The sequence below is a fragment of the Narcine bancroftii genome, unplaced genomic scaffold, assembly GCF_036971445.1.
Source record: "Narcine bancroftii isolate sNarBan1 unplaced genomic scaffold, sNarBan1.hap1 Scaffold_254, whole genome shotgun sequence".
Lineage (NCBI taxonomy): Eukaryota > Metazoa > Chordata > Chondrichthyes > Torpediniformes > Narcinidae > Narcine > Narcine bancroftii.
The window spans coordinates 137,668-162,431 of NW_027211989.1; the positions used below are offsets into that span (position 1 = coordinate 137,668).

At 42.9% G+C, this 24,764-nt stretch overlaps 1 protein-coding gene across 1 annotated transcript in view; it reads left to right on the forward strand.

Annotated features, from left to right (window-relative positions):
• Window positions 1–24,764, forward strand: part of LOC138750750 (protein spinster homolog 1-like) — a 42,422-nt gene that overhangs the window by 1,004 nt on the left and 16,654 nt on the right. Inside the window, 6 exon segments of the mRNA XM_069912868.1 lie at window positions 651–781; window positions 784–802; window positions 1,467–1,635; window positions 1,638–1,658; window positions 2,185–2,250; window positions 5,965–6,063. Of these exon segments, the coding sequence (XP_069768969.1) occupies window positions 651–781; window positions 784–802; window positions 1,467–1,635; window positions 1,638–1,658; window positions 2,185–2,250; window positions 5,965–6,063 (505 nt within the window).

The following is a 24,764-nucleotide window of genomic DNA, read 5'->3' on the forward strand; positions in this document are numbered from 1 at the left end:
TCTTCCCCTCTCTTTCTCTCCCCCTCCTCTTTCTCTCCCCCCTCCTCTTTCTCTCCCCCTCCTCTTTCTCTCCCCCTCTTCTTTCTCTCCCCCTCCTCTTCTCTCCCCCTCCTCTTTCTCTCCCCCTCCTCTTTCTCTCCCCTTCCCCCTTCTCTCTCCCCTTCTCTCTCCCCCCTTTTCCCTCTCCCTCCTCTTTCTCTCCCCCTTTCCCCTTTCTTCTCTATCCCCCTTATCTCTCTCCCCCTTCTCTCTCTCCCCCTTTCTTCTCTCTCTCCCCCTTTCTTCTCTCTCTCCCCCTTTCTTCTCTCTCTCCCCCTTTCTTCTCTCTCTCCCCCTTTCTTCTCTCTCACCCCCCCTTTCTTCTCTCCCCTCCTTTTTCTCCCCCTTTCCCTCCTCCTCTCTTTCGCACTTTCCTCCCCTCCCTCATTCTCCCCTCTCTATTTCCCCCTCTCCCTGTACCCCTTTCTCCACTCTCTCCTCTATCTCTCTACCCCTCTATCTCCTCCTCTCCTCTCCTCCCTCTCCCCCTCTCTTTTGCCCTCTCTCTCTCCCTCACACCCCTCAATTTCCTCCTCTCACCTCCCCCTCTTTCCTTCTCCCCATCTCTCTCACCATTTCCCCCCCCCCCCCCCCCCCCCCCCCCCCCGCAGCCACAGCTTCCTTCTCTCCTCCCTGGGCTTCACGTCTGTGGCTTTTGAGACAGGCAGCCTCGCTCTCTGGGCTCCTGCCTACCTCCTCCGTGCCCAAGTGGTTCAAGGGACCATGCCCCCCTGCAACCAGAGCTGTGCAACTCCATGGACAGGTAACCCCCAACCTATCTACACGGATTGGGGGAGGGCGGTGGGCTGCGGAGAGACAGCAGGGTGAAGAGGAAGTTGGTGAGATGGAGGGACGGGGAGTTTGTTAAGGGTGTGGGATATTGGGGCTGGGTGAGAGGGAGGGGAGAGAGTCGGGGAGGAGGTGGGGAGAATGAGGCGCTGTTGAGTAGTGAAGGGGAGGGAAGGAGGGACACAAATGTACGAGGGGGTTTCTGGGATGGAGGGAGTATGGAAGGAAGGGATGGCGCAGAGATGAGGGAGGGGGCGGGAGGAACAGGAGGTGAGGATGAGATGGGGTATTGATGGTGAGGAAGGAGGGAAGGCGATGAAGGGAGGCATGAGGAAGGAGGAGGGGATAAGGAGGGGGAGGGACAGTAGGGTGAGGAAAGGGAATGAGGGGCTGAGGAAGGAGGAGAGGGGGTGAGGGAGGGGAAAAGGAGATGAGGGAAGGGACGAGTTGAGGGACGAGGAAGTGGGAGGTGACAGAAGGAGGGGTTGGGGAAGGAAGGGAGGGGTGAGGAGGGAGGGGAGGGGTGGGAAAGGAGGAGGACGGTTGAGGAGGGAGGAGGAGAAGTTGGGGAAGGAGGGGAGGGAGGCCAGAACTACAGGTAGGCAGCATCACTCCTGACACCCCCTCTCCCCCTCCAGCCTCCTGTTTGGGATCATAACCTGCATCACTGGCTTCCTGGGGGTGTTATTGGGGGTGGAGCTGAGGCGCTGGTATCGACAATACAACCCCAGGGCTGACCCGCTGGTCTGTGCCTTTGGGATGCTGGCATCCGCCCCTTTCCTCTACCTCGCCATTGTCACAGCTGAGTCTCAGCACGTATCGCCACCTATGTGAGTGTCTGCGGTTGGAGGGGGGCATGGGGGAGGGGGAGAGATTGGGGGAGGGAGATGGGGGAGGCATGGGGGAGGGGGAGAGATTGGGGGGAGGGAGATGGGGAGGGGGGACTGGGAGAGGGAATGGGAGGGGTGGAGAGGGAAGAGGTGGGAAGTGAATGAGGAGGAAGGTTGAGGGAGATAGGGAGGGAGAGAGGGAGATGGAGACGGAGGGAGAAGAGGGGGAAATAGAGGAAGGGAAGAGAGGGAAGAAGCAGGATGAGGGGAGAGAGAAGGGGGTGAAGTGAGGATGAGAGCAGGGGGTGCCAGAGGAGAGAGAGAGGATGGGGAATGGGGAGGGTGTTGATAGGGGGAACTGGAATCTTACTGAGGTGACTGAATGGGAATCCAATATCCTAATCTCCCCCTTTCCCCTCTCCCTTTCCTCTCTCTCTCCACCTGATCCCCCCTCTCCTCCTCTCTCCCCCTCATCCATCCCATCTCTCTCTGCCCTCCTCCCTCCTCCCCCCCCCCCCCCCCACAGGTGTTTATATTCTTTGGAGAACTTCTGCTCTGCTTGAACTGGGCTCTAGTTGCCGATATTCTCCTGGTGAGTCGTCTGTCCCCAGGGTCACCTCCTTCACACTCTGAAGGAGGGAGGGGTGGGTGATATCTCTTGAACCGTCAGTTCACCTCGGTTTGATTCATGGGTGGCTGAGCAACACTGTTGTGGCGCCAACGCTGTCTGTATGCTCTCCCTATGTCTGCGTGGTTTTCCTCCCACCCTCCAAAATTGTATGGTGGTGGTAGGTCATTTTCTGTGTAATTGGGCGGTACGGCTCGTGAGCCGGAAGGAAAGGCGGGAGATCAGAATATTATTTAAACAGCAAGTGATTGCAGCATGCTGCCGGGTGGAAGGATGGAAGGATGCGTGCATCGCAGCGGGCTGCTGAGAATGCCAATGGAACGTTGGCCCTTCATCACTGGAGGGATTGAGTTTAGGAGCAGGAAGGTTGTGCTGTAACTGTACAAGGTACTTGATCCTTTATCTGAAACCCTTGGGAGACAATCACTTACTAATCACAGAACACTTATGGCATAGGGAATACTTAAAGTGGTATGTGAGTGGAAAGTAAAAGGTTGGGAACCACTGTTAGAGATGAAAGGCCCAGGTAAAATAGAGGTTGGCGCGTTGTTCCCATTGGTGGGGGAGATGAGTACGAGGGGACAGAGCATCAAGATCCAGGACAGAGATTAGAAGAATTGCTTTTCCCAGAGGGCGGTGAATCTGTGGAATTTGCTGTCCATGGAAGCAGTGGAGGCCACCTCAGTAAATATATTTAAGACAAAGTTGGATAGATTGTTACCTAGTAGGGGAATTAAGGGATATGGGGAAAAGGCACGTGGTGGAGATCAGCCCATCATCAGATCAGTCGTGATCACATTGACTGGCGGAGCAGGCTCGACGGGCCAGATGGCCGACTCCTGCTCCTGACGGTCTAGAGTTGCCATGCTGCAGGTTCTAAAATAAAAATCTCATTAACTGAGAACCTTAGCAAATTCAAAACAGGTTTCCATTGTCATGAAAAGTGAAAACACGGCAAATGCTGGAGAAACTCAGCTGGCCTTGCAGCACCTGTAGGAGGAGAAGGTATATTCCTGACATTTCAGGCCTGAGCCCTTCGTCAGGTAGAAGCCCACAGCAGGCTGGATAAAGACAGTGCAATATTACCCATAATTTATTTTAGTCTGCTTCAAAGGCGGACAGAGTCACCATCGGCAGAAATAGCCTGAAGCGCCTCTTACAGTCAAAAAGAGAGAGAGAGAAGAAAAAAAGAGTCCCTGATTCTCTCCCCCCACCCCCCACCCCCCCCACAAAGAGTCATCAGCCCTTTTCACACTGGCTCACCAGTAGATTGGCCGTTCAGTGAACCAGTTAAAGAAGCTGTTGACACAGGATCACTGTTAACCTGCTCTCTTTGACCTTTCACACTCACATCCCCAGGGAGAGGGATTCTGTCCTCCACTGGTGACGTCTGAGGGGTGCATTGGGTGAAGGTGGACCTGCCCTAAATCTTGATCAATGTATGATGATCTTGTATTTAAACAAAATTAATCATACTTAGTTACAATGTTATTGAGCTTTATGTCCAGCACTGTGAGTCCTTCAGCCCCTGTTGTTGTCCCTTTATAAGAGACCGTGGGGAAGATCAATGACGGGTGAGCCCTCCCAGAATTCCACGCGGCAGAGAAAAGGTTGTATGCACAGAGCAGTCATGGAGGGGTTTATCTGCCACACAGAATCGCGCTCTCTTCCCCGCTGCGACTTCCCTACAGTCCTTTTATAAAGGATTATGTAGGTCGGCAAAGTTTACACCCTCATTTTAATCTTTTGTTTCCTTCAATTTCCTGCACTCATGCAAAAACGTTGTCAGCCCTTCATTGCTTTGTCCCTGGATAGTCCATGACCCTTTCACACTGGGCTAGTCGCCAAGCAGACGTCATCAGGCACCGGTGATGATACGCTCTACCTAGGTGGTCCATCCCCAGTGTAATTTTGTCTGTGTGTTGACTGAGGAGCATTCACACCAGACCCTTAACGACCCTTGGCTGTTAGTTATTAGGACAAGGTGCCAATATGAGAAGGGCTACTGGGTGTCCGTGGATTCGCCTCCAGCAGCCCCCGCGGCCACACAGACTCCAGTCCAAGTCATTGGCAAACTTGAGCTCTGGATCTGAACCTACGACATGATCGGGAATCCTTCAGCGCCCTCAGCACCCTCTCGCGTCCCGGTTCCGATCCCCTTCGAGCCGGTCGCAGCCTGGTGTGAATCTCTTGACCGCTGTCGCCAGCAGCTTGTGAAGCCTGCGTGGGTTTCTCACCTCGAGTCCCGCCTGCTGCCTGCTTCTTCAGCTGCTGAACCATAGAATTTACAGCACAGAAACAGACCCTTCGGCCCTTCCAATCTGTGCCAAACCATTATGTTTTTCTCTAGTCCCACTGCCCTGCATAGCTCTCCATTCCCCTCCCATCCATGTACCTGTCCAAATTCTTCTTCAATGTTAAAATTCACCACTTCAGCACGTTCCACACTCCCACCACTCTCTGTGGAGCAGTTCCCCTTAAACTATTCCCCTTTAACCCATAACCCATGTTCTCTGGTTTGCATCTCACCTGGCCTCAGTGGGAAGTCGACCTACATTTACTCTGTCCCCCTCATAATTTTAAACACCTTGATCAAATCTCCCCTCATTCTTCAATCCCTCAGTAGTCCGCCGCTGGGATCACTGTCCTTGGGTCACCATGGACAGGTGGTCTCCCTGGTTTCTGGTGCCCTGCGCCAGTCCTCTGCTCCTCCAGAGTCTGCATCCCTTCGTGGTCGCTGGCAATCATGGTCGCCATCATCTTGGGCTCAGATCCCACAGGGGTGATGTAAAACTGCCGACAGTACGGAGCTGATGGCAGTCAGACTGGGCAGTTGGACCCTGCAGGGCAGTGCTGCGCCTCCCCTCCCTGCTCTCCTTGGGTCAGGAGAGAGGAATGGGATGGGGAGAAATCCAGACCAGTGAAAGGTATGAATTGGAGAGAGGGATAAGGGGGGGAGAGGGAGAAAGCTGGGGGAAAGGAGATGGAGAAAGATGGGAGGGGTTTAATGGAAACCATCAGCCGAACGGCTGGAGAGTGCCCAGACAGAGGACGAGGTGTTGTTTCTCCAATTTACGAGTGATCTTGGTGGGACAGTACATGGGCAAACAAGTCAGCGTGGGATTGAAATGGTCGGCCACTGAGAGATCTTTGTCACTGGTGCTGACAGAGTGAAGGTTTTCAGTGGTGATCTCCCAGTCTGTGTTGGTGAGAGTGAAGCTCCCTCTTCCCCCTCCCCCACCATTGCACACTGTGGAACACAGTGAAGCTCCCTTTTCCCCCTCCCCTGCCATCGCACACTGTGGGACACGGTGAAGCTCCCTCTCCTCCCATCCTGTCACACACTCCCGGGGTGGGACACAGAGTAATGCTCCCTCTCCCCCCCATCCCATCCCATCCCATCAGACACTCTCGGAGCGGGAGACAGAGTGAAGCTCCCTCTCCCCCATCCCATCACACTCCCGGGGTGGGACTCAGGTTGAAGCTCCCTCTCCTCCATCCCGTCACACCTTCCTGGGGTGGGACACAGACTGATGCTCCCTCTTCCCCATCTACTGCGTGATCCACGCTATTGTAGTGTACAAAGCCGAGGTGCTTGACAGAGCAATCTCTCGATCTGCGCCTCGTCTCTCTGATGTAGAGGCGGCCATTTTCCTCACCTCTTTTCCCTCCTTGCAGTACGTGGTGATCCCAACTCGACGGTCGACTGCTGAGGCCTTCCAGATCATTCTGTCCCATCTGCTGGGAGATGCCACCAGTCCCTACCTTGTTGGTGTGGTGAGTAATGGGGGGAAGAGAGAGGAGGGACAGGGGGGGGGGGAGAGAGGGGAGAGAGAGAGGAAGGGGGAGAAAGGGAGGGGAAGATAAAGAAGGGAGGAGTAGAAAGAGAGGGGGTAGGTATAGACGACACTTTCCTTATTCTAATATCCTAATTTCAGAGTGCCATCTTCCAAAGCGTGAGCTGCGATATCCCAAATTTCTATCTCTTTAATCCAACAAATCAAATTCTATGGCTGTTACTTTATGTAGTTTTAATTCGTTGATAAAACAGATAAACATTTTGCATAGCTTCGCTACAAGGTTTTCATAACGATGAATAACAGCATTTAATGTGATAGAGAAACAAAGATATATAGAGATAAAAACACTTAGAGATACAAAAATTCAAAAAAAAAATTCTCGTTCTCATGCTTCCTTCACATCTTGTAGAAAAAAGAGAGCAAGCACTTAGCCTGCGCAGATATTACGACATATTACGTCGTAGTCACTATGGTAACACTACAAACAAGACAGGTACAAAATTAACTAAGAATCACAAATACAAGGTTTTAACCTTTACATTCCGGCCCCCTAATTGTTATAATAGACATTCATGGCTAATGTATAATAATTACTATTACAGATACACAAGTAAATATGGTAAGTATAAGATTAGAAATCAAAACTTTCTGCTTCTTGTAAAAGACAGATCTTAGTAGTAGGTCGATTCAAGAAACTAGTCTTGGTTTTAATCCGCACTTGCTGAGCGAAACCTTTCTTGTCTGGAACTGTATCCACAATTCTCCACAGCAAAAATTTCTTGGTGCAGAATAATCCATGATAATTACAATGTCTCCGCTTTAGATCACTTTTGTCTTTCTTTTAATAACAGAAGATATTCTTTTACCTATCTTTTCTAAAATAAATCTGCAAGAATAGGTTTTAGCTTGTAAACACGACTTGTTTTTGTAACATTCAGATTCTTCTTCAATTTTGATATTTCGTTATCAAATGTCTTTCTCTGACAAAAGCGAATGATCTCCAACTCTTCATTCGGCAACTCATCAATTGCTAGGTAACAGCTCCTTCGAGCCTTCAGATACTCTCTTTTTTTTAAAATGTTTTATTTTTCACACTACAGATCACATTATTCAAGATATACACATTTCTCCTTTCAAATATATACAGTGTCGTTTTCTCCCCCCCTCCCTCCTCCCCTCCCCCCCCCACCTCCCCCTCCATCCATTCAAAACTCTGAGTCCAAGATACATCAAACCCATCAAACAATGTTGTCACTCAACATTAACGAACAAAAACTTCCACTGAGTCAATTCTTTCCATTCTCTTTTCCTTTTGTCATTTTAGGTGATAGATGTCCCGGTAGGTTTTCTCTATTATATTCCATGTACGGCTCCCATATTTGTTCAAATAATGTTATATTATTTCTTAAACTATATGTTATTTTTTCTAATGGAATACATTTATTCATTTCTATATACCATTGCTGTATTTTCAAATTATCTTCTAATTTCCAGTTTGACATAATACATTTTTTTGCTATAGCTAGGGCTATCTTAACAAATCTTTTTTGTACACCCTCCAATTCAAGTCCAAATTCTTTATTTTTAATGTTACTTCGGAGGAAGATCTCTGGGTTTTTTGGTATATTGCTTTCTGTAATTTTATTTAATATCTGGTTTAGATCTTCCCAAAATTTTTTCACCTTTTCACAAGTCCAGATTGCATGAATTGTTGTTCCTATTTCTTTTTTACAACGAAAACATCTGTCAGATACTGTTGGATCCCATTTATTTAACTTTTGAGGAGTGATATATAACCTATGTATCCAATTATATTGTATCATACGTAATCTCGTATTTATTGTATTTCTCATAGTTCCTAAACATAACCTCTCCCATGTTTCCTTTTTTATCTTTATGTTTGGATCTTGTTCCCACTTTTGTTTAGTTTTATCATTTATTTCCTCATTCTCCTTTTCTTGTAATTTGATATACATGTTTGTTATAAATTTTTTAATTATCATTGTGTCTAATCAGATATTCAAAATTGCTTCCTTCTGGTAACTTCAGACTACTTCCGAATTTATCCTTTAAATAGGATTTCAATTGGTAATATGCCAGCACTGTATCTTGAGTTATATTATATTTATCCTTCATTTGTTCAAAGGATAATAATTTATTCCCTGAAAAACAATTTTCTATTCTTTTAATCCCTTTTTTCTCCCATTCTCTAAAAGACAGGTTATCTACCGTAAAAGGGATTAGCTGATTTTGCGTCAGTATTAGTTTTGATAATTGGTAGTTTGTTTTATTTCTTTCTACATGAATCTTCTTCCAAATATTAAGCAAATGGTGCAATATTGGAGAATTCCTATGTTTTACCAATTTTTCATCCCATTTATATAATATATGTTCAGGTATCTTCTCCCCTATTTTGTCTAGCTCTAATCTAGTCCAATCTGGCTTTTCTTTTGTTTGGTAAAAATCTGATAGATATCTTAATTGAGCGGCTCTATAATAATTTTTAAAATTTGGCAGTTGTAAGCCTCCTTGTCTATACCATTCTGTTAATTTATCTAGTGCTATCCTCGGTTTCCCTCCTTTCCATAAAAATTTCCTTATTATTTTCTTTAACTCCTTGAAGAATTTTTCTGTCAAGTGTATTGGCAGTGCCTGAAATAGGTATTGTATCCTTGGAAAAATGTTCATTTTAATACAGTTTATCCTTCCTATTAGTGTTAATGGTAAGTCTTTCCAATGCTCTAAATCTTCCTGTATTTTTTCCATTAATGGATAATAATTAAGTTTATATAGATGGCTGAGGTTTTTATTTATTTGTATACCTAGGTATCGTATTGTTTGCATTTGCCATCTAAACAGTGATTCTTTCTTAAATTTTGAGAAATCCGCATTATTCATTGGCATTGCTTCACTTTTATTTGAATTAATCTTGTATCCAGACACTTCTCCATACTCCTTCAATTTCTTATGTAATTCTTTTATTGATGTTTCTGGTTCCGTTAGGTATACTATAACATCATCTGCAAATAAACTGATTTTGTATTCCTTGCCTTTTATTTTTATCCCTTTTATTTTATTTTCTGTTCTTATCAGTTCTGCAAGTGGTTCTATGGCTAACGCGAACAATAAGGGAGATAGTGGGCATCCCTGTCTTGTTGATCTGCTTAAGTTAAAATGTTTTGATACATATCCATTTACTGTCACTCTTGCCAATGGTCCCTTATATAATGCTTTAATCCAATTAATATATTTCTCTGGTAAGCTGAATTTTTGTAGTACTTTGAATAAATAATTCCATTCTACTCTGTCAAAGGCCTTCTCTGCGTCTAAAGCAACCGCTACTGTTGGAGTTTTATTTCCTTCTACTAAATGAATTAAGTTAGTAAACTTACAAATATTATCTGTTGTTCGTCTTTTTTTTATGAATCCAGTTTGGTCTAGACTTACTATTTTTGGTACATAATCAGCTAATCTGTTTGCTAATAATTTAGCTATTATCTTGTAATCTGTGTTAAGTAGAGATATTGGTCGATATGATGCTGGTGCAAGTGGATCTTTCCCTGCCTTTGGTATTACTGTAATTATTGCTGTTTTGCACGAATCTGGTAAGCTTTGTGTTTTATCAGTCTGGTTGATTACTTCCAGGAGGGGAGGAATTAATTAATCTTTAAATGTTTTATAGAATTCTATTGGGAGACCATCCTCTCCTGGTGTTTTACTATTCGGCAGATTTTTTATTGTCTCTTGTATTTCTACTATTTCAAATGGTTCAATTAATTTATTTTGTTCCTCTGTTTGTAATTTCGGTAGTTCAATTTTAGTTAAGAATTCATCTATTTTGCCTTCTTTCCCTTCGTTTTCAGTTTGGTATAATTGTTCGTAGAATTCTCTGAAATTTTCATTAATTTCCGTTGGATTATATGTGATCTGTTCGTCTTTTTTCCTTGATGCCAATACCATTCTTTTAGTTTGTTCTGTCTTAAGCTGCCACGCTAGAATTTTGTGTGTTTTTTCTCCTAGTTCATAATATTTCTGCTTTGTCTTCATTATATTTTTCTCCACCTTACATGTTTGAAATGTTTCATATTTTATTTTTTATCTACCAATTCCCTTCTTTTAGTAGTGTCTTCCTTCCTTGCTAATTTTTTCTCTATATCTGCTATTTCCTTTTCCAACTGTTCTGTTTCCTAATTGTAATCCTTCTTCATCTTAGTTACGTAACTTATTATTTGCCCTCTGATGAACGCTTTCATTGCGTCCCATAATATAAACTTATCCTTCATTGATTCCGTATTTATTTCAAAATACATTTTAATTTGCCTTTCTATGAATTCTCTAAAATCCTGTCTTTTAAGTAGCATGGGGTTTAATCTCCATCTATACATTTTTGGAGGGATATCCTCTAACTCTATTGTCAATATCAAGGGTGAATGGTCCGATAATATTCTAGCTTTATATTCTGTTTTCCTAACTCTATCTTGTTTACAAGCTGATAACAGGAATAAATCTATTCTTGAATATGTTTTATGTCTATCCGAATAATATGAATATTCCTTTTCGTTTGGGTGTTGTTTCCTCCATGTATCCAAAAGTTGCATTTCTTCCATCGATTTAATTATAAATTTGGTTAGTTTATTCTTTCTGTTAATTTTTTTCCCGGTTTTATCTATGTTTGAATCCAAATTGAGATTGAAATCCCCTCCTATTAATATATTCCCTTGTGTATCTGCTATCTTCAGAAAAAAATCCTGCATAAATTTTTGATCTTCTTCATTAGGCAAATATATATTAAGTAAATTCCAAAACTCCGAATATATCTGACATTTTATCATTACATATCTTGCTGCTGGATCCATTATTTCCTCTTCTATTTTAATTGGTACATTTTTACTGATTAATATAGCCACTCCTCTAGCTTTTGAGTGATATGACGCTGCCGTTACATGTCCTATCCAATCTCTCTTTAATTTCTTGTGCTCCACTCAGTTAAGTGTGTTTCTTGGACAAATGCAATATCAATTTTTTCTTTTTTCAGTAAATTTAGCAGTTTCTTCCTTTTGATTTGGTTATGTATTCCATTAATATTTAAAGTCATATAGTTTAATGTAGCCATTTTATACTTTGTTTATCTTTCCCTTCCGTTTCCTCATCATCACCTTTCCTTCTCATCCATTTCTGCTTTCTTTCTTTGAACAGTTTATAAGACAACATTTTTAACACATCAAACATTCCCCTTATTCTCCTACCTAATATTTCTTTAACCCCATTGTCCCCTCCCCTTCCTGAGTTGCCCATTATCCCTTGTCGGGCAACCACATCTCCCCTCTCCATTTGGATTTGCGAATTCACTCGCAAGCGTCAACTGATTTTGCAGTGACCGTAATTTCTCCCTACCCAGCCCCCCCCAGAAAAGATTTCAATTTTTATATACAACAAAGGTCACTCTTTTAATTCCCTCCTTATTCCCTCTATTCCATTTCCTTCTTAATTATATACAGTGTCGTTTTCACCCCCCCTCCCTCCTCCCCTCCCTCCCTCCCTACCCTCCCATTTATTTAAAGTTCAGAATATAAGATACATTAAACCCGTCAAACAATGTCACTCAATAAAAATAAACAAGAAATTCCACTGAGTCAGTTCTTTTTATTCTCTTCTCCTTCTGTCATTTTAGGTGGTAGATGTCCACGGTAGGTTTTCTCTGTTATGTTTCATGTATGGCTCCCATATTTGTTCAAATATTGTAATGTTATTTCTTAAATTATAGGTTATTTTTTCTAATGGGATACATTTATTTATTTCTATATACCATTGTTGTATTCTCAAGTTATCTTCTAATTTCCAGGCTGACATAATACATTTTTTTGCTACAGCTAGGGCTATCATAACAAATCTTTTTTGTGCACCATCCAAATCGAGTCCAAATTCTTTGTTTTTTATGTTACTTAGGAGGAAGATCTTTGGTTTTTTTGGTATATTGCTTTTTGTGATTTTATTGAATATCTGGTTTAGATCTTCCCAAAATTTTTTCACTTTCTCACATGTCCAAATTGCATGAATTGTTGTTCCCATTTCCTTTTTACAGCGAAAACATCTGTCTGATACTGTTGGGTCCCATTTATTTAACTTTTGGGGTGTAAACTATAGCCTGTGTATCCAGTTATATTGTATCATACGTAACCTCGTGTTTATTGTATTTCTCATAGTTCCTGAGCATAACTTCTCCCATGTTTCATTCTTTATCTTTATGTTTAGATCTTGTTCCCATTTTTGTTTAGTTTTACCATTTGTTTCCTCATTCTCCTTTTCTTGTAGTTTAATATACATGTTTGTTATAAATTTTTTGATTATCATTGTGTCTGTAATCACATATTCAAAATTACTTCCCTCTGGTAACCTCAGACTGCTTCCCAATTTGTCCTTCAAGTAGGATTTCAGTTGGTAGTATGCCAACACTGTATCGTGAATTATATTATATTTATCCTTCATTTGTTCAAAGGATAATAATTTATTTCCCGAAAAACAATTTTCTATTCTTTTGATCCCTTTTTTCTCCCATTCTGTAAAGGAAAGGTTATCTATTGTAAAAGGGATTAGCTGATTTTGCGACAGTATTAGTTTTGGTAGTTGGTAATTTGTTTTATTCCTTTCTACATGAATCTTCTTCCAAATGTTGAGCAGATGATGTAATACTGGAGAATTCCTACGTTGTACCAATTTTTCATCCCATTTATATAATATATGTTCAGGTATCTTCTCCCCTATTTTATCTAGTTATAATCTATCCAATCTGGCTTTTCCCTTGTTTGATAAAAATCTGATAGGTATCTTAATTGTGCGGCTCTATAATAATTTTTAAAGTTTGGCAGTTGTAAGCCTCCTTGTTTATACCATTCTGTAAATTTATCTAGTGCTATCCTCGGTTTCCCCCCTTTCCATAAAAATTTCCTTATTATTTTCTTTAACTCCTTGAAGAATTTCTCTGTTAAGTGTATTGGTAATGCCTGAAATAGGTATTGTATCCTTGGGAAAATGTTCATTTTAATACAGTTTATCCTCATGTGTTAGTGGTAAGTCTTTCCAATGCTCTAAGTCGTCTTGTAATTTTTTTCATTAGTGGATAATAATTAAGTTTATATAGATGGCCGAGGTTTTTATTTATTTGCATACCTAGGTATCGTATTGCTTGCGTTTGCCATCTGAATGGTGATTCTTTTTTAAATTTTGAGAAATCCGCATTATTCATTGGCATTGCTTCACTTTTATTTGGGTTAATCTTGTACCCTGACACTTCTCCATATTCCTTCAATTTCTTATGTAATTCTTTTATTGATATTTCTTGTTCTGGTAAGTATACCATAACGTCATCTGCAAATAGACTGATTTTATATTCCTTGTCTTTTATTTTTATCCCTTTTATTTTATTTTCTGTTCTTATCAGTTCTGCTAGCGGTTCTATGGCTAACGCGAACAATAAGGGCGATAGTGGGCATCCCTGCCTTGTTGATCTGCTTAAGTTAAATTGTTTTGATATATATCCATTTACTGTCACTTTCGCCAATGGCCCCTTATATAATGCTTTAATCCAATTAATATATTTCTCTAGTAAGCTGAATTTTTGTAGTACTTTGAATAAATAATTCCATTCTACTCTGTCAAAGGCCTTCTCTGCGTCTAAAGCAACCGCTACTGTTGGAGCTTTATTTCCTTCTACTGCATGAATTAAGTTAATAAATTTGCAGATATTGTCTGTTATTCGTCTTTATTTAATAAATCCAGTTTGGTCTAGATTTACTATTTTTGGTACATAGTCAGCTAGTCTGTTTGCTAATAGTTTAGCTATTATCTTATAATCTGTGTTAAGTAAAGATATTGGTCTACATGACGCTGGTGCGAGTGGATCTTTCCCTGTCTTTGATATTACTATAATTATTGCTGTTTTGCATGAATCTGGTAAGCTTTGTGTTTTATCAATCTGGTTGATTACTTCCAGAAGGGGAGGAATTAATAAATCTTTAAATGTTTTATAGAATTCTATTGGGAATCCATCCTCTCCTGGCGTTTTATTATTCGGTAGTTTTTTTATTATCTCTTGTATTTCTACTATTTCAAATGGTTCTATTAATTTATTTTGTTCCTCTATTTGTAATTTTGGTAGTTCAATTTTAGTTAAAAGTTCATCTATTTTGACTTCTTTCCCTTCGTTTTCAGTTTGGTATAATTGTTCGTAGAATTCTCTGAAGTTTTCATTAATCTCTGTTGGATTATATGTGATTTGTTTGTCTTTTTTCCTTGATGCCAATACCATTCTCTTAGTTTATTCTGTCTTAAGCTGCCATGCTAGAATTTTGTGCGTTTTTTCTCCTAGTTCATATTTCTGTTTTGTCTTCATTATGTTCTTCTCCACCTTATATGTTTGTAGTGTTTCATATTTTATTTTTTTATCTGCCAATTCTCTTCTTTTAGTTGTGTCTTCCTTCATTGCTAATTCGTTTTCTATATTTGCTATTTCCCTTTCCAACTGCTCTGTTTCCTGATTGTAGTCCTTCTTCATCTTAGTTACATAACATTATTTGCCCTTTGATGAACGCTTACATTGCATCCCATAGTATAAACTTATCTTTCACTGATTCCGTATTTATTTCAAAGTACATTTTAATTTTTCGTTCAATGAATTCTCTAAAATCCTGCCTTTTAAGTAGCATGGAGTTTAATCTCCATCTATACATTCTTGGTGGGATGTCCTCTAACTCTATTGTCAATATAAGGGGTGAGTGGTCCGATAATAGTCTAGCTTTATATTCTGTTTTCCTAACTCTGTCTTGCATGCGAGCTGATAACAGGAATAGGTCTATTCTTGAGTATGTTTTATGTCTCCCCGAATAATATGAATATTCCTTTTCATTTGGGTGTTGTTTCCTCTATATATCCAAAAGTTGCATTTTTTGCATCGATTTAATTATAAATTTGGTTACTTTGTTCTTTCTGTTAATTTTTTTCCCAGTTTTATCCATGTTTGAATCCAAATTAAGGTTGAAATCCCCTCCTATTAGTATGTTCCCTTGCGTGTCTGCTATCTTCAAAAAAAATATTGCATAAATTTTTGATCTTCTTCCTTAGGTACATTGAGTAAATTCCAAAACTCCGAATATATCTGACATTTTATCATTACCTATCTCCCTGCTGGATCTATTATTTCCTCTTCTATTTTGATTGGTACATTTTTACAGATTAATATAGCTACTCCTCTTGCTTTTGAATTATATGACGCTGCTGTTACATGTCCTATCCAATCTCTCTTTAATTTCTTGCGTTCCACTTCAGTTAAGTGTGTTTCTTGTACGAATGCTATATCAATTTTTTCTTTTTTCAGTAAATTTAGCAGTTTCTTCCTTTTGATTTGGTTGTGTATTCCATTAATATTTAAAGTCATATAGTTCAACATAGCCATTTCATACTTTGTTTATCTTTCCTTTCCGTTTCCTCATCATCACCTTTCCTTTTTACTCATTTCTTCTTTCTTTTTTTGAACACTTTATAAGACAACATTTCTAAAACATAATACATTTCTCTTATTCTCCTATCTAAAATTCCTTTAACCCCACTATCCCCTCCCCTTCCTGAGTTGCCCTTTGTCCCTTGTCGGGCAACCACATCTCCCCACTCCATTTGGATTTGCGAATTCACTTGCAAGCGTCAACTGATTTCGCAGTGACCGTAACTCTTCCCCACCCAGCCCCCCCCAGAAAATATTTTAATTTTCATATACAACAAAGGTCACTCTTTTAATTCCCCCCATACTTCCTTTCTTTCTCTTCTTAGTTCTTACCTATATTCTACTTTTTTTTATATATACATACACACAAAGACACATATATATATATCTTCTTTGGCTTGGCTTCGCGGACGAAGATTTATGGAGGGGGTAAAAAGTCCACGTCAGCTGCAGGCTCGTTTGTGGCTGACCAGTCCGATGCGGGACAGGCAGACACGATTGCAGCGGTTGCAAGGGAAAATTGGTTGGTTGGGGTTGGGTGTTGGGTTTTTCCTCCTTTGCCTTTTGTCAGTGAGGTGGGCTCTGCGGTCTTCTTCAAAGGAGGCTGCTGCCCGCCAAACTGTGAGGCGCCAAGATGCACGGTTTGAGGCGTTATCAGCCCACTGGCGGTGGTCAATGTGGCAGGCACCAAGAGATTTCTTTAGGCAGTCCTTGTACCTTTTCTTTGGTGCACCTCTGTCACGGTGGCCAGTGGAGAGCTCGCCATATAATACGATCTTGGGAAGGCGATGGTCCTCCATTCTGGAGACGTGACCCATCCAGCGCAGCTGGATCTTCAGCAGCGTGGACTCGATGCTGTCGACCTCTGCCATCTCGAGTACATATATATACCTACGTACACACATACATATAGTTTGTTGTCATTTTTGTTCTTGTTACATCTCTTCATCTCTCTGTCTGTTTTGTAGTTGTTCTGCAAATTTTCGTGCTTCTTCCGGATCCGAGAATAGTCTGTTTTGCCGCCCTGGAATAAATATTTTAAGTACTGCTGGGTATTTTAACATAAATTTATAACCTTTTTTCCATTGGGTTATTTTTGCTGAATTAAACTCCTTCCTCTTCTTCAGGAGTTCAAAACTTATATCTGGATAGAAAAAAATTTTTTGACCCTTGTATTCCAGTGATTATTTGCCTTCTCCTATTTTCTTCATTGCCTTCTCCAATATATTTTCTCTTGTTGTATATCTTAGGAATTTTACTAGAATGGATCTTGGTTTTTGTTGTGGTTGTGGTTTGGGGCTAATGTTCTGTGTGCCCTCTCTATTTCCATTTCTTCCTGTAATTTTGGTCTTCCTAGGACCCTGGGGATCCATTCTTTTATGAATTCTTTTATATTTTTGCCTTCTTCATCTTCCTTAAGGCCCATTATCTTTATATTGTTTCTTCTATTATAATTTTCCATTATATCTATCTACTGAGCTAACAGCTCCTATATTTCTTTAACTTTTTTATCAGATTCTTCTAATTTCTTTTTTAAGTCATCTACTTCCATTTCTATGGCTGTTTTTCGTTCTTCCACCTTGTCTACTCTTTTTCCTATATCGGTCATGATGATCTCTAATCTATTCACTTTTTCTTCTGTACTTTTTATTCCTCTTTTTATTTCACTGAATTCTTGTGACTGCCATTCTTTTACTGTTTCCATATGTTCTTTAAAAAAAAATATATCCATGTACTTGCCCTACCCTTCATCTCCCATTTCTCTGTGTTCTTCCTCCTCTTCTTCTGAGTCCACTCCAGGATCTGTGTCCTTTACATCTGTCTCTTCTGGTTTTCTTGTTGGGTTGTTTGTTTTATTTTGTTGGGTATTTTTGTTCTTCTTATTTTTATTAGAAGTGTCTTGGTGTTGGTCTTTTTCCTCTGGGTTGGTCATCTGTTGTTTCTTTGATTTCTTATTTTTATTCTCTTCCTTCTTGTTCTCGTTATTTTCTATGTTTTCCTCTTGCTGTTGTGTTGTAGTTTCAGCTGTGGAGATTTACTCCTCAGCTGGTCCCCCCTCCCGTCAGTGTTATTTTTGTCTTGCGCATCGCGCATGCGCGAGGATTCGCGCATGTGCGGTTGCGCACTTTTGTTTGGCTCCGTGAGCCATTTTTGTAGTCCCGAGTTCGGGGCTTCGACTGACCTCAGGGAGCGGGCTTCTCTCTGCACGGCAGGCCTCCTCGTACCGGTAAGGCCTTCACCTTCCTCCTCCGACGTCCTTCCTTCTTTTCTTCCCGTTGTTTTTGGTTTTTCTTTCTTCGCTGCCATTTTCTCCACACTTTTACTTTCACTTTATGGTTTTTATGTTTGTGCCTTTGTTTTTTCTCTATCTTTTTTTTACTTTTCTGGAGAGGGCTGGAGTTCCCCTACCGGCCACCTCTCCATCACGTGACTCCTCTCGTAGCCCCCTCCTTGAGGGTGCAAGATGGGCAGCTTCCGTGGTAGGTTGGTGGTGGGGGCGCGAGTGAGTCGATCTTGCCCCGCAAATCTGCCAGAAGGGTCCAATTCTCGATCGCGGAACTAGTGCTTAGGCCGAAAAGCTCCCTGAGTAGCGATAACGGTGCGCCGTAGACCAGCTCTGCGGATGATACCTGTAGGTCGGTCTTTCTTCGGGGCTGTTCTGATGCCGAGCAAGATCCAGGGTAATTCGTCTGTCCAGTTGGGGCTGGTGAGGCATGCCATGAGAGCCAACTATGAGTCTGTTGGCCTGGTGATGGTACACGGTGGTCTGGTGGATCTTAATCCCTAGGAGGTTCGCCAGCTGTGATCAGAGGCCGGATGTGAACTGTGCACCCCTGTCACTTGTCATGTGCGCTGGGATGCTGAACCTGGCCATCCAGTGGGTGAGCAGAGTTCCTGCACAGGACCCAGTGGAAGTGTCTTTTAGCGAGATGGCTTCCAGCCACCTTATCATGCGGTTGACCACAGTCAACTGGACACTGGTAGGGGGCTACGATGTGGATGTACTCTAACCTCTTGGTTGGGGGCGTCGAATTGTTGCACCGGATCTTTAATGTGGTGCTGAACTTTAGAGGCCTGGCATTCTGCGCAATTTCTCGCCATCTGGGCCACTTGCTTCTTGAAGCTGTGCCACACGAACCATTCTGCCATCCTGAGTACCAAGGTCCTGACCAAGGGGGTAAGCCAAGTCGTGGACCATGCTGAAAGCCTGTGGCCTCCATTGTGGCGGGACTACCAGGCGTGGCGAGCTGGTGGAGACGTCGCAGAGTAGTGTGTCAGGGCTGTCTGGCAGCTTAAGGTCCTCGAGGGGAGGCCCGTGATGGCGGTGCGGAAGGCCTGTGTTTCCCCGTCCCCGTTCTGCGCCTGTGCTGGCTGGGCGTAGTCCAGGCCGGTGAACAGATTGTGGATTGTGGGTCGTGAGAGCGTGTCTGCCACGACATTGTCCTTACCCGCCCGGTGATGAATTCCGAGACATTGGACTAATGTTGCTGTGGCGCACCGACCAGGGATCTTTGGCCATGGCGAGGGCCTGGGTGAGCGGTTTTTGGTCAGTGAATACCATGAACGGCCTGCCCTCCAGGAAGTACTGGAAGTGCCTGATGGAAAGGAACAGGGCCAAGAACTCCCTGTCAAAGGCGCTGTACTTAAGTTCAGGAGGGCGGAGGTGCTTGCTGAAGAATGCAAGTGGGCACCACTGGCCATTCACCGATTGCTCTAGGACGCCCCCGATGGCCATGGCTGAAGTATCCACTGAGAGTGCGGTGTGGGCATCGGGCAGGCCAGTAGGGTGGCACTCGCCAGGGCATCTTTCGTCGTGGTGAAAGCGTTCTTGGCCTATCCGTCCACTCCAGGGTCTTACTTTTGGCAGCGATCAGTGCAAACAAAGGTCGCATGATGCGAGCCACCCCAAGGATAAAACGGTGGTAAAAGTTGATCATCCCAGTGAATTCTTGGAGACTTTTGAGGATGTCGGGCTTCGGGAACTGGCATACGACCATGACCTTTTCGGATGATGGGGCAGCCCAGTCCGCGGAGATAGTATGGCCCAGGAACTGGCACTTGGCCATGTTGACGGTGAGGCCGAACTCTGCCAAGCAAGCAAATGGCGCACGGAGATGTTCATTGTGGTCTCAACTGGCGATGAGAATGTCATCAAGATAAATAAGCATGGGGAGGAGTCACGTGATGGAGTAGTGGCCGGACGGTGAACTCCAGCCCTCTCCAGAAAAGTCGGGAAAAACAAGAGAAAACACAAAGGCACAGAAATAAAAGTTACAGAAAAGTGAGTATAAAGGTGGAAAGAAGATGGCGACAAAAAAAGAAAAATCGAAAGCAACGGCAAGAAGAGAGGAAGAGAAGACAAAGGAGGAAAAAGGTGAAGGCCTTACCTGTCCGAAGAGGCCCGCTGCGGAGAGAGAAACCCGCTCCCTCAGGTCGGTAAATAATGGACTACAAAAATGGCTCGCTGAGCCGAGTAAAAGTGCGCAACCGCGCATGAAAAAAAAACACACCGACGGGAGGGGGGACCAGCTGGGGAGTCGATCTCCACAGCCTGCAACGACAGCTGCAGAACACCTGCAGCAAGAAGAGACCACAGAAGACAATAGAAACAAGAAAGAAGAGGAGGAAAGGGCAACAAAGAAACAACAGATGGTCAACCCAGAGGAAGAAGAAGAGGAAGAGTATGGTGAAATAGAAGAAGAAAAGATAGGCAAGGTAAAGGATATACTTGCTCTTATTAAAGGATACATGGAGTCATTTAAAGAATGGCAAACACAGGAATTTAAGGATTTAAGAAAAAGAATAAACAACACAGAAGAGAAAATAAATAAAATGGAGATGACCTTAACAGAAATGGGGAAAAAAATGGACAAGATGGAAGAGCGGGCAGTAGCAGCAGAAATGGAGGTAGAAGACTTAAAAAAGAAATTGGAGAAATCTAATAAAAAAACTAAAGAGACACAAGAACTACTAGCTCAAAAAATAGATACAATGGAAAACCATAACAGAAGAAATAACATAAAGATAGTGGGCCTTAAGGAAGATGAAGAAGGCAAGAATATGAGGGAGTTTATAAAAGAGTGGATCCCTAAGACCCTAGGATGTCCAGAACTACAGCATGAAATGGAAATAGAAAGGGCACATAGAGTATTGGCCTCTAAACCACAACCACAACAAAAACCAAGATCTATTGTAGTAAAATTCCTAAGATATACTACAAGAGAAAAGGTACTGGAGAAGACAATGGAAAAAGTAAGAGAGGGCAACAAACCACTGGAGTATAAAGGGCAAAAAATCTTCATTTACCCAGATATAAGTTTTGAACTCCTAAAGAAGAGAAGAGTTCAATACAGCAAAGGCGATTTTATGGAAGAAAGGGTATAAATTTATACTAAAGCATCCAGCGGTATTGAAAATATTTATTCCAGGACAACAAAACAGACTATTCTCGGTTCCAGAAGAAGCACGAAAATTTGCAGAACAATTACAAAAATAGACTGAGGGAGGAAGACGGGTAATGAGAGTTAAAATGATCACGATTGATATGTATGTGGGTAAAGACAAAAATAGACTGAGGGATGAAGATGGGTAATGAGAGTAAAAATGATCACGATTGATATGTATGCGGGTAAAGAGGTATAAGAGTGAAGAGAGACAATGAGCATACATGAATGTATCTGTACTTAGAGGAAAATATAGATAGTATAGACAAGAATTAATAAGGGAAGGTAATGGAATAGAGAGAATAAGGAGGGAATTAAAAGAGTGACCTTTGTGACATATGAAAAGTGAAATCTTTTCTGGGGGAGGCGGGGTGGGGGGAAATAGCGGTCACTGCAAAATCAGTTGACGCTTGCGAGTGGATTCGCAAATCCAAATGGAGAGGGGAGATGTGGTTGTCCGACAAGGGATAAAGGACTACTCAGGAGGGGAAGGGGAGATTGGGGATAAATAAGATAGAAATAGGAGAATAAGGAAAATGTTAGATGTTGTAGGAATGTTGTCTTATAAAGAGTTGAAGATAAGAAAACAGAAATGGAAAAGGAGGAAAGGTAATGATGGAAAAACGGAAAGAGAAGATAAACAAAATATAAAAGGGCTACGCTGAACTATATGTCTTTAAATATTAATGGAATACATAACCAAATTAAAAGGAAGAAACTACCAAATTTAAATGAATAAATGTATTCCATTAAAAAAAAATAACATATTGGTTAAGAAATAAGATTGAAATATTCGAACAAGTATAGGAGCCTTACATTAAATACAACAGCGAAAACCTACCGGGGACAAACAGTACCTAAGTTGATGGAAGGAGAAGGAAAGAAAAGAATGGACTCAGTAGAATTTCTGGTGTAATTTTGTTGAATGACAACATTGTCTGACTGGCTTAATGCAACCTAGATTGTATACCTAAAATGGATGAGAGGGGGGGGTGGGGGGGTGGTTTGGGAGGAAAGGGGGGGGGGAGAAAAAGTCACTGTATATGTGTGAAAAAGAAATAGTGTATATCATGGCTAATGTGATTTATGGTGTGAAAAATAAAAAAATTTAAAAAAAAAAAGAAGATAAATAAGCATGAAATCCAGGTCTCTGCCCACTGCGTGCATTAGCCATTGAAATGTCTGAGCGTTTTTAAGGCCAAAGGGCATCCGCAGAAATTCAAATAGACTGAAGGCGGTGATGATGGCGGTTTTGCCAATATTGTCAGGATGGACCGGGATTTGATGGTACCCCCGTACCAGGTTGACCTTCGAGAAAACATGGGCACCATGCAGGTTGGCCGTGAAGTCTTGTATGTGCAGGATGGGGTATCGGTCCAGCGTAGTTGCATTGTTGAGGTGACGGTAGTCTCTGCATGGGTGCCAGCCCCCCGAAGCCTTCTGGACCATGTGGAGAGGGGAGGCCCAAGGGCTATCTGACCCGCAGACAATCCCCAGCTCCTGTAGTTGGGAGAATTCCTCCTTTGACAGTTGTAGCTTCTAGGGGGACAACCATCTGGCTTTGGCATGGAGGGGGGGGGCCCTGGGTTGAGATGTGGTGGCGGATGCCATGCTGGGCCATGGTGGAGGTGAACTGAGGCCGCAGGATGGTGGGGAATTCGTTGAGTAATGGTGGCTGTTCCTGGGTCGCATGTGTTTGTGGAATCGAGGCGGACGGTTTGAAGCTTGCAGGTGTGCACCAACTGCTTGCCTTTTATGACTACTATGACTACCAACAGGCTGTGCGCCCAGAGGAAGTCGGCTCCCAACAGCGCCGTGATCACCATGGCCAATGCAAACTTCCAGTGGAACTTGTCTTTGCCGATCTGGATCTGGGGACTGAGTGTGCCGAAACTCTTGATTATAGATCTGTTGGCTGCCTGTAGGGTTGGGCCCCGTGCTCGGGTGTGGGTCTTGAGCGCAGTCGGGGGAAGTACACTTAGCTCTGCTCCGATGCCCACCAGGAAACGTCGGCCACTGGTCTTACTGGTCACATGCAGGAGGCTGTTAGTGTGGCCAGCCATCAATGGTGGCTGGCCGAGGCGTTTCCCTGAAATGAACAGGCCTTCCTGCACTTATGGGCTTGAACCCCCCAATGTTGAAGGTAGAAGCACCAGGTGGCATGGGGGTCTTCTGGTTTGTGCTTGGGGGGCGCCTGCGGTCGGCTGGGTCCAGGGCGGGTGACCTGACTGAGGGTGACCTCATTTTCTCGTTTTGTCTGCCAGAGCACGTCCGCGTGGGCTGTGACTCTCCATGAATCTGAGAAAACCTCATCTGCCAGCAGGAGTTGGCTATCTTCAGGCATCTGCTCGAGGAAAGCCTGTTCAAACATCAGGCAGGGTCTGTGGCCCTCTGCCAGCATGAGCATCAATGAGGGCAGATGGGGTTCTGATGCCCAGACCATCCAGGTGTAGGAGCCTGGCGGCACGCTGCCGACGGGAGAGGCCGAAGGTGCCGAGGAGGAGGCTTTTGAGGGTGAGGTATTTACCTTCCTCTGGTGGGTTGTGGATCAGATCATCCACCCTGGTCGTGGTTTCTTGATCGAGTGTGCTTACGACATGGAAGAGCATTGTGGCATCTGAGGTGAAACTGTGCCTCCGCCTGCCTAAACCAAGTGCGTGGATGATGCGTCCAGAAAGGGAGTGGGGGGGGGGGGGGGGGGAGTTTCACCGCGACCGCGTTGACAGCTGCTGAATCCATGTCGGGAGGCCAGAAAAACATCTGGACTCGCTGGGGTCACCAATGTAGCGGCAGCTACTAACTCTGAAACACACCACAGGACGCTGTGGGGTTTCACTTGAACTGGTTCATTCAAACTTCACGCGCGCCCTTTAAGGGCAGTGTGAGCTCCACCCCACGCTGGTGGTGACATCATCATGTTCACCTGAGGCGTGCGCTGTGGGCTAAGCCACGAGGCACTGAGATCTCCCGATGGCGCCATCTTCCTGCTGCTGCCCGCCAGCACGGCGATACAAGAGGAGGCTGGTTGGACACGAAAGATGTGTGCCACCACACAATGTTAATAGTTTGAGAACAGACGTTTGAGGCTTAAAAAAAAGGCTTTGTTATATTTTTTTAAGAACAGATTATAGTGTTTTCACTGGCAGAGGGCTGGGAAAGGGGGGTAGATCTGTCTACTGCAAAATCTGTTGTCGTTTGCAGTAAATTCCGCAACCCATGTTGAAAAGGGAATTGTGGTTGTCTTGCAAGGTGGCAAGGTTGTTTTTTTTTGTTTTTTTATGGTTTTTGTTATTTTTTTATTGTGTGGTCGCGTATAGTAAAGAGTAAGAATGATTTAAAGAGTGATTTTGGAAGAAGAAAGATGAAGGGTTGAAGAGATGAGAGAGAGTTTAAAATGGATGGGTAAGATAAGTACATTGAATTATATGACTATTAATATTAATGGAATCCACAATCAAATTAAGAGAAAAAAGTTACTGACACTACTTAAAAAGGAGAAAATAAACATAGCATTTATACAAGAAACACGTGTAACTGAGTTAGAACACCGCAAGCTGAAGAAAGACTGGGTAAGAAAATAAACATAGCATTTATACAAGAAACACGTGTAACTGAATTAGAACACCGCAAGCTGAAGAAAGACTGGATAGGTCACGTAGTGGCATCATCATGTAAATCAAAAGCCAAGGGAGTTGCTATATTAGTTAATAAGAATCTACCAATTAAGATAAAGGAAGTAAT